The sequence below is a fragment of the Haematobia irritans genome, chromosome 3 (genome assembly GCF_050003625.1).
Source record: "Haematobia irritans isolate KBUSLIRL chromosome 3, ASM5000362v1, whole genome shotgun sequence".
NCBI lineage: Eukaryota > Metazoa > Arthropoda > Insecta > Diptera > Muscidae > Haematobia > Haematobia irritans.
In genome coordinates, this window is record NC_134399.1 from 112,276,079 (window position 1) to 112,287,317 (window position 11,239).

General features: G+C 35.0%; 1 protein-coding gene across 1 annotated transcript; it reads right to left on the minus strand.

Annotated features, from left to right (window-relative positions):
- Positions 1-1,966: 1,966 nt before the first annotated feature.
- On the minus strand, positions 1,967-7,141 carry LOC142231145 (uncharacterized). The gene has a single exon (XM_075301764.1). It carries the CDS (start codon positions 7,139-7,141, stop codon positions 1,967-1,969), a length of 5,175 nt encoding a protein of 1,724 aa, XP_075157879.1.
- Positions 7,142-11,239: the final 4,098 nt, after the last annotated feature.

Sequence of the window (11,239 nt, forward strand, 5' to 3'; positions counted from 1 at the left end):
AAATTTTTATATGAAAAACTTCTTTTGCCCATATCTCCTTAAATATGCGTCCTAGAGCGAAAAGGACTTTAATTCGTGACCACCCCCAAAAAATTGAAAAATCCACCCAAACCCTAAAAAAATTGAAATTTTTATACGAAAAACTTCTTTTGCCCATATCTCCTAAACTAAGCGTCCTAGAGCGAAAAGGACTTTAATTCGTGACCACCCACAAAAAATTGAAAAATCCACCCAAAACCTAAAAAAATTGAAATTTTTATATGAAAAACTCCTTTTGCCCATATCTCCTTAAATATGCGTCCTAGAGCGAAAAGGACTTTAATTCGTGACCACCCTCAAAAAATTGAAAAATCCACCCAAAACCTAAAAAAATTGAAATTTTTATATGAAAACCTTCTTTTGCCCATATCTCCTTAAATATGCGTCCTAGAGCGAAAAGGACCACCCCATATCTCTTTGAATATGCGTCCTAGAGCGAAAAGGACTTTAATTCGTGACCACCCCCAAAAAATTGAAAAATCCACCCAAAACCTAAAAAAATTGAAGTTTTTATATGAAAAACTTCTTTTGCCCATATCTCCTTAAATATGCGTCCTAGAGCGAAAAGGACTTTAATTCGTGACCACCCCCAAAGATTGAAAAATCCACCCAAAACCCAAAAAAATTGAAATTTTTATATGAAAAACTTCTTTTGCCCATATCTCCTTAAATATGCGTCCTAGAGCGAAAAGGACTTTAATTCGTGACCACCCCCAAAACATTGAAAAATCCACCCAAAACCTAAAAAAATTGAAAATTTTATATGAAAAACTTCTTTTGCCCATATCTCCTAAACTAAGCGTCCTAGAGCGAAAAGGACTTTAATTCGTGACCACCCCCAAAAAATTGAAAAATCCACCCAAAACCTAAAAAAAATTAAATTTTTATATGAAAACCTTCTTTTGCCCATATCTCCTTAAATATGCGTCCTAGAGCGAAAAGGACTTTAATTCGTGACCACCCCAAAAAATTGAAAAATCCACCCAAAACCTAAAAAAATTGAAATTTTTATATGAAAAACTTCTTTTGCCCATATCTCTTTAAATATGAGTCCTAGAGCGAAAAGGACTTTAATTCGTGACCACCCCCCAAAAAATTGAAAAATCCACCCTGTTTGCACAGAACCACAAAGTTGATATGTCGCCCGTAGAACAACTTAGATTTTCTTTATATTTTTACCCGTTCAAACATTGCCTTTTTAAAAACCCAACGACCGAGTAAAAATTCAGTTTAAATAAGTTGTTTTATTACAATAATTATTTCCAATGTAACTATGCCGAACAACAAGAGTTAATATTCTATTTGGTTTAATATAACAAGTTCAAACATTGTTTTTCTTTATTCGAGCAACGCGTTGGTGACAGACAATAATCGACAACTAACTTTAACTTTGATCATCTCTTCCCACTGAACCACGAAAAGAACCAAAAGATGACAGTTATTGATATGTATGTATGTACATACATACATGCATTCAACCAATGTATCAAATTTGCAAGCATTATGAAAAACAAATAACAAGCAAAAGCATAAACGATATTTATGCTTTGTTGTTGTTGTTGTTTTCTTCAACTATACCCACGACCAACATAAGCAGTGGGAAGAGATCGATCAAACCAAAACAAACTATAATAACTAATGTAACATTAAATGATCGAAAACAAACGAAAAACGAATATAGGTCATAGAACTAAAAGAGAGTAAAGTAAATAAACGAAATGAATTTGAAAGTAAATATTAGGGTGGGGAAACATTAAAGGGATGTAAATAAAATTTAAATAAAGAACAATTAAACGACTAATAAAATAAATAGTGGAGAATAAATAAAATAAAAATACTTAATTAATAAATACATAAATTAAAGTAATATAAATGACATAAAATACGATCTGCCCCAACATTCTCCCGCCGTTGAAACCTCCATGTTTCAAACCTCTTCATTATTTGGTAGGGGAGCCACTTTGTGAATTGGCCGAGAACAAATTCCAGATTTAGTTTTCAGTTCAACCACACGAACCTTTCCATCACGGCCTAGAATAGGTTTTGTAACACGAGCTAGTAACCATTGTTGTGGCGGAGTGTTGTCTTCATGTATTAGAACTAGTTGCCCTTCTTTTATGTTGTTATTGTCTTTGAACCACTTTGACTTTTGTTGTAAAGATAGCATATAATCTCGGGACCACATTTGCCAAAATTGTTGTTTCAAAAATGAGACCCTTTGCCACCGAGACAATAATGATGATTGGGATGAATCGATATGTTTATCGGGAACTGCAACCAATGAAGAACCAATAAGCAGATGACCAGGCGTTAGGGCTTCACCATCATTGGGATCGTTTGATATTGGAGCGATGGGGCGCGAATTTAAAATTGCCTCAACGTCAATTATGACTGTTTGTAGCTCTTCGAAAGTAAGATATGCTTTGCCAACGTTCTTTATAAGTAGCGTTTTTGTAGATTTGACGGCTGCTTCCCACAGTCCGCCAAAATGTGGGGCACGGGGAGGTATAAAACAAAATTCGAAACCAAGTTGACAACAAAGTGATTTCATGTCGTGGACCACATCATCTCGAAAAAGACTTTCTTTTAATTCTTTGATTTGGTTACGTGCTCCAACGAAATTAGTGGCGTTGTCGCAATACAACTTTTGGGGTATGCCACGTCTTCCAACAAATCTTTTGAGACACAAGATGAAATTGTTTGTCGATAGGTCCGAAACTAGTTCTAAATGAACTGCCTTGGAAGTGAAACACACAAATACAGCTATGTATGTTTTATAAGGCACTTTTCCTCGGATACGGTACGACGTCATGAATGGACCACAAAAGTCAACACCAGCAATCAAAAATGGGCGTTGAGCTCGAAGTCGATCTGATGGCAAGTTTCCCATCAACTGTTCCATCAATTTCGGTTTGTAATGAAAACTATGAACGCAATTACGAACAACCTTGCGTACAACATCTCTTGCGTTCACAATCCATATTTTCTGTCGCAATAATCCCAACAAAACTTTTGATCCAGCGTGTAAATGTGAGCGATGAACATGCTCAATATACAATTTAACGAAGCGATGGTCTTTTGGTAATAATGCTGGAAATCTTGCATCATATGGAATGGGCGCTTGGGACAAACGACCACCAACACGAAGAATTTTGACTGTGGTTGCGCCAAGTGTCATCTCATGCAAAAATGGTGAAAGTTTTTGAAGCGATGGGTTTACCAGACCACCATTAGTCATTGATTTGATATCGGCACCAAAACACGACATCTGGATATGAGCCACCATTCTCCAAAAAACGCCTTCTAATTCATCTGGGGACAAATGAATTACATCCGAAATATTCACATCTTTCTTAGCAGGGCATCTGTTGAATATACGATAAATATAAGCAATTATTCGAATAAATTTAATATATGAAGAATGCTTATCGAGAAGATCGTCTATGATGTTGACTTCTGATGAATTTGCCACAAAAACAGCTGCCTTTCTACGTTCGAGAATTTCGATGTTAAATTGTTCTTCCGTTGCGGGCCATTTTGTAATATCTTCTTCCAAAAACGAAGGGCCACTAAACCAAATGGTATTAGAAATTTCCTCCGCGCTACATCCACGCGAAACCACATCAGCAGGGTTACTCTTCGAAGGGACGTGTCTCCAGCTAACATTTCTTGTTTTCTCCTGTAGTTCAGAAATACGATTTGCCACAAAACAATTCAACGTCGACGAATGTAATTTAAGCCATTGAAGTACGATTTTGGAATCAGTCCAAAAATATATCGATGAGACAAAACTTGAAATTTTTGGTTGTATTTTGAGCCATGTTTTATTCAGCAATACTGCTGCGCACAATTCGAGGCGTGGTAATGATTGTGCCTTAATTGGGGCCACTTTGGATTTTGCAATTAAAAGTGTCGTTTTGTATTCTCCCTTAAGACAAACTCGATAGTAAATACAACAACCATATGCTCGTTGCGAGGCGTCAGCAAATCCGTGAATTTCTCCAAGAGTATCATTTGAGGTTAAAACATACCTGGGGACTTCAACTTTATGTATGTAATTTAAATCCGATTTAATTTGGAGCCATAATGATTTAAGATGTTCAGTTAATGGGTCATCCCATCCAATGTTTTGCACCCACATTTCTTGAAGAAGTATTTTGCATCGAATGACAATGGGGCTCAATAGTCCAAGCAGGTCATAGATTTTTGATACAATTGACAAAACAGATCTTTTTGTAGGATTCATCACATCTGGTAACTCGAATCGATAAGTAAAAACGTCCTCCTTGGGTTTCCAAGACATACCCAAGGCCTTTGCCACTTCATCTTCACTTGTTTTAATGATGATTTCTGCATCTTGATTTGAACCCAACATAATGTTGTTGCTGTTCCATTTTGCTAATTCAAGGCCATGGAAACTTAATATTTTTACTAACTCGTTTTTCTTTTGAGCCAGTGTTTCAAGGTCGTCAGCTCCGGTGAGTACATCATCCACGTATAAATCGTTGCGCAAAACTTCAGAACCACAAGGATGCGAGTGCGAATATTTATCTGCAATGAAAAACAAACTACGAATCGCCAAAAATGGGGCGGCAGATAAACCGTAGGTAACAGTATTCAGTTGATATACCTTTAAATGTTCATCTTTTTGATTTCTCCACAATATGAGTTGATATTTTCTATCATTTTCATCTATTCGAAATTGTCGATACATTTTAGAAATATCAGCAGTAAAAGCATACTTGTGTAAACGAAACGAAAATAGTGTGGTGATCAGGTCTTGTTGTATTGTTGGTCCAACCATCAAAATATCATTCAATGATTTATTTGACGAACTACGAGAAGATGCATCAAATACAACTCTAATTTTTGTTGTAGTACTTTGTGGTCTCAAAACACAATGATGTGGTATTATGTAATAGGTACCACATAACGGTTGATTATAGAGCGACATGTGACCCAGGGACAAATACTCATCCATGAATTCTTTATACATTGACTTCAATTGTAGATCACGATCTAAACGTCTTTCCAGGGACAAAAAACGTTTTCGAGCAGCTTCGAACGAATCGCCGAGACATTTGGGATTTTCTTTAAATGGCAAGCGGACCACAACTCTTCCATCAAAATCTAATTTAACATTTTCAACAAAGTGATTTTCACATGCTGCTTCTTCTTCGGACAACATATTGGGATTCTTTTCGTATTCTTCTACTTCCCAAAATTTTTTTAGAGTTTTATCAAGATCCACTTCTAAAGAATTGACCATCAAATTGCATGTAAAATTTGATCTCGCTTGACCAGTATTTGCGATACCACCAACAATGTATCCAAAAACAGTATTGGTAAGGTTTGGCATACCATATCCAAGAGAAATTCGACCATCAAGTAATAAATCAAAAAATACTTCAGCACTCAAAAGAATGTCAATATGTTGCGGTTTGAAAAACAATGGGTCAGCTAACGGTATATCGGTGGGAATTTTCCAATTTGAAGTATATATGTACTCACCGGGCTGTACAGATGCAATTGTTGGGGTAACAGCAAAAGTTGAGGACCACTGGAACGAACTAATTCTTGATTTTATTGTAGCGGATACGGTAAATTTAATTCTGGTTCTAACTTCTCCGATTCCCGAAACTTCTTGTGAATATGGTCGAAATTTAAGCCGAAGCCTTTTTGCAGTTTCTTCTGAAATGAAATTGAGTTCGGAGCCGGAATCAAGTAAAGCTCTTACCGGTTGAAAAGTTCCACAATAATCTTTGATGAGAACGACAGCAGTTGGTATGATTGCCCTTTTACATGAGCGAGCCACAAGCGAAACTGGATTTTGATTACTAGTTGAAGGTTGCACTGTAGTAGTATTCGAAATGGTTGACTGTCCCGAGTTGTCTGGACTAAAAATGTGCAACACTGAGTGGTGAGTTGAATTACAAAATCTGCAACGTGATTTTGATGGACATTTTGAAACCATATGCCCCTTTCGCAGACAATTAATGCACAGGCCACCGCGTTTTACAAAATTAAAACGATCGGAAACTGCTATTGCCGAAAACGAAGAACAAGTTTGCAGATAATGATCAGTTGAATTACAATATACACAATTTGGATTTGAATTGACGAAAGTATGGGCAGTGCGATTAAAATTTTGCTTGGGCTTGACAAGTTTTGCTTTTTCACCAAATTCTGTCCTTTTTCCATGACTTTCGAGAAATTGACAACGAAGACTCAAAATATCATAGCAACAATCCCAAGAGGGCAACGATTTATATTCTTGTTTTTCATCATAATTCTGTTTCGTATCTGCATCCACTTTATTCAAAACCAAATGTACTAAAATTGCGTTCATAACATCTGCTTCAGACCCAAGCGACAACAAAGAACCACGAACAGCCGAAACAGTGTCAATAATATTCCGCAATGATGAGCTATCACCTTTTGCCATTTTCGGAATATCGAAAAGAGTGTTGATATGTTCCAAAAAAATCAATACCTTATTGTCATAACGTTCCTGGAGCCGTGTTAGTGCTTTCGGGTAGTTTTCCTCTGACACTTGAAAAGCTTCAACAACTGCCAAAGCGGGACCACTGAGACAGTTCAATAAATAATTGAATTTATCAACTGGGGTAATAGTTTGATTTTCATGGACCATGTTGTTAAATGTCGAAATAAATCTTTTATACTCGCCATATTTTCCATCAAAACGAGGCAATTTCAACGAAGGCAAACGAGATTGTGTTGAAATTCCGGCAATTGAAGCATTCATCAAAGTAGTATCACCAGGTATAGAACTACGACTTTTGTTCAGAAGGCCCAATATTTTTGCCTTTGCTGTTATGAAAAGTTCTTCCAAATCACTCCTCGATGTGTCAGCCGGACTAAGTGTTTCTATTTGAGTTTGGATGTGGCACAACTGTTTGAAGTATGATTCCAAAATTTGCAAACGACACTCTAAAATAGTGGAATCTACTTTTGCACCATCTTTTTCTACCTTTTTATGCATGTTGCTGATATTCCTCTTCATAGAGCTACGTTGCTGTTTAAGAGAAGACAAATCAGCACCACTTGCTTCTTCAGAAGCATCATTATCGTCTCTCGTCATTTTGCAAACTTAAGAGAACGTCAACGACGAAAGAGAAAATTGCGTTTCTTATATTTCAGGAACAACAATTTTGCAATTAGCGCTTTCCAATAAATATGGCGCTAATTTCCACTAAATTGGAATTTTATGTATCACCAAGCCAAGCTTTATAATTGTTACCTAACAACAATTCACTTTGATTCTGCTAAGAAACTCCGAGTTGAATTTCTTTCAAAATAATTACGACGGCAGCAATTAAAGTTGGTGTCCAAAGGTACAAAACTAACAGGATTTAACATCAGCAGTAGGGGCAACGAAAGCACGAATAACACAACAATGATGAAATACCCCACACCACTTCAAATGTACGAAAACCTTTTTCCACAACAAATTATTTTCAACTTTAAACACTGACCGTCCTGTCACGGTCGCCAAAATGTTTGCACAGAACCACAAAGTTGATATGTCGCCCGTAGAACAACTTAGATTTTCTTTATATTTTTACCCGTTCAAACATTGCCTTTTTAAAAACCCAACGACCGAGTAAAAATTCAGTTTAAATAAGTTGTTTTATTACAATAATTATTTCCAATGTAACTATGCCGAACAACAAGAGTTAATATTCTATTTGGTTTAATATAACAAGTTCAAACATTGTTTTTCTTTATTCGAGCAACGCGTTGGTGACAGACAATAATCGACAACTAACTTTAACTTTGATCATCTCTTCCCACTGAACCACGAAAAGAACCAAAAGATGACAGTTATTGATATGTATGTATGTACATACATACATGCATTCAACCAATGTATCAAATTTGCAAGCATTATGAAAAACAAATAACAAGCAAAAGCATAAACGATATTTATGCTTTGTTGTTGTTGTTGTTTTCTTCAACTATACCCACGACCAACATAAGCAGTGGGAAGAGATCGATCAAACCAAAACAAACTATAATAACTAATGTAACATTAAATGATCGAAAACAAACGAAAAACGAATATAGGTCATAGAACTAAAAGAGAGTAAAGTAAATAAACGAAATGAATTTGAAAGTAAATATTAGGGTGGGGAAACATTAAAGGGATGTAAATAAAATTTAAATAAAGAACAATTAAACGACTAATAAAATAAATAGTGGAGAATAAATAAAATAAAAATACTTAATTAATAAATACATAAATTAAAGTAATATAAATGACATAAAATACGATCTGCCCCAACACACCCAAAACTTAAAAAAATTGAAATTTTTATATGAAAAACTTCTTTTGCCCATATCTCCTAAACTAAGCGTCCTAGAGCGAAAAGGACTTTAATTCGTGACCACCCCCAAAAAATTGAAAAATCCACCCAAAACCTAAAAAAATTGAAATTTTTATATGAAAAACTTCTTTTGCCCATATCTCCTTAAATATGCGTCCTAGAGCGAAAAGGACTTTAATTCGTGACCACCCCCAAAAAATTGAAAAATCCACCCAAAACCTAAAAAAATTGAAATTTTTATATGAAAAACTTCTTTTGCCCATATCTCCTTAAATATGCGTCCTAGAGCGAAAAGGACTTTAATTCGTGACCACCCCCCAAAAAATTGAAAAATCCACCCAAAACCTAAAAAAATTGAAATTTTTATATGAAAAACTTCTTTTGCCCATATCTCCTAAACTAAGCGTCCTAGAGCGAAAAGGGCTATAATTCGTGACCACCCCAAAAAATTGAAAAATCCACCCAAAACCTAAAAAAATTAAAATTTTTATAAGAAAAACTTCTTTTGCCCATATCTCCTTAAATATGCGTCCTAGAGCGAAAAGGACTTTAATTCGTGACCACCCCCAAAAAATTGAAAAATCCACCCAAAACCTAAAAAAATTGAAATTTTTATATGAAAAACTTCTTTTACCCATATCTCCTTAAATATGCGTCCTAGAGCGAAAAGGACTTTAATTCGTGACCACCCCCAAAAAATTGAAAAATCCACCCAAAACCTACAAAAATTGAAATTTTTGTATGAAAAACTTCTTTTGCCCATATCTCCTAAACTAAGCGTCCTAGAGCGAAAAGGACTATAATTCGTGACCACCCCAAAAAATTGAATAATCCACCCAAAACCAAAAAAAAATTGAAGTTTTTATATGAAAAACTTCTTTTGCCCATATCTCCTTAAATATGCGTCCTAGAGCGAAAAGGACTTTAATTCGTGACCACCCCCAAAAAATTGAAAAATCCACCCAAAACCTAAAAAAATTTAAATTTTTATACGAAAAACTTCTTTTGCCCATATCGCCTTAAATATGCGTCCTAGAGCGAAAAGGACTTTAATTCGTGACCACCCCCAAAAAATTGAAAAATCCACCCAAAACCTAAAAAAATTGAAATTTTTATATGAAAAACTTCTTTTGCCCATATCTCTTTAAATATGCGTCCTAGAGCGAAAAGGACTTTAATTCGTGACCACCCCCAAAAAATTGAAAAATCCACCCAAAACCTAAAAAAATTGAAATTTTTATATGAAAACCTTCTTTTGCCCATATCTCCTTAAATATGTGTCCTAGATCGAAAAGGACTTTAATTCGTGACCACCCCCAAAAAATTGAAAAATCCACCCAAAACCTAAAAAAATTGAAATTTTTATATGAAAAACTTCTTTTGCCCATATCTCCTTAAATATGCGTCCTAGAGCGAAAAGGACTTTAATTCGTGACCACCCCCAAAAAATTGAAAAATCCACCCAAAACCTAAAAAAATTGAAATTTTTATATGAAAAACTTCTTTTGCCCATATCTCCTTAAATATGCGTCCTAGAGCGTAAAGGACTATAATTCGTGACCACCCCCAAAAAATTGAAAAATCCACCCAAAACCTAAAAAAATTGAAAGTTTTATATGAAAAACTTCTTTTGCCCATATCTCCTTAAATATGCGTCCTAGAGCGAAAAGAACTTTAATTCGTGACCACCCCCAAAAAATTGCAAAATCCACCCAAAACCTAAAAAAATTGAAAATTTTATATGAAAAACTTCTTTTGCCCATATCTCCTTAAATATGCGTCCTAGAGCGAAAAGGACTTTAATTCGTGACCACCCCCAAAAAATTGAAAAATCCACCCAAAACCTAAAAAAAATTGAAATTTTTATATGAAAAACTTCTTTTGCCCATATCTCCTAAACTAAGCGTCCTAGAGCGAAAAGGACTATAATTCGTGACCACCCCAAAAAAATTGAAAAATCCACCCAAAACCTAAAAAAATTTAAGTTTTTATATGAAAAACTTCTTTTGCCCATATCTCCTTAAATATGCGTCCTAGAGCGAAAAGGACTTTAATTCGTGACCACCCCCAAAAAATTGAGAAATCCACCCAAAACCTAAAAAAAATTAAATTTTTATACGAAAAACTTCTTTTGCCCATATCTCCTTAAATATGCGTCCTAGAGCGAAAAGGACTTTAATTCGTGACCACCCCCAAAAAATTTAAAAATCCACCCAAAACCTAAAAAAATTGAAATTTTTATATGAAAAACTTCTTTTGCCCATATCTTCTAAACTAAGCGTCCTAGAGCGAAAAGGACTATAATTCGTGACCACTCCCAAAAAATTGAAAAATCCACCCAAAACCTAAAAAAATTGAAGTTTTTATATGAAAAACTTCTTTTGCCCATATCTCTTTAAATATGCGTCCTAGAGCGAAAAGGACTTTAATTCGTGACCACCCCCAAAAAATTGAAAAATCCACCCAAAACCTAAAAAAATTTAAATTTTTATATGAAAAACTTCTTTTGCCCATATCTCCTTAAATATGCGTCCTAGAGCGAAAAGGACTTTAATTCGTGACCACCCCCAAAAAATTGAAAAATCCACCCAAAACCTAAAAAAATTGAAATTTTTATATGAAAAACTTCTTTTGCCCATATCTCCTAAACTAAGCGTCCTAGAGCGAAAAGGACTTTAATTCGTGACCACCCCCAAAAAAATTGAAAAATCCACCCAAAACCTAAAAAAATTGAAATTTTTATATGAAAAACTTCTTTTGCCCATATCTCCTTAAATATGCGTCCTAGAGCGAAAAGGACTTTAATTCGTGACCACCCCCAAAAAATTGAAAAATCCACCCAAAACCTAAAA

Coding starts and splice junctions, on each gene's coding strand:
- LOC142231145 (XM_075301764.1), bottom strand. CDS start 7,141: ATGACGAGAGACGATAATGATGCTTCTGAAGAAGCAAGTGGTGCTGAT.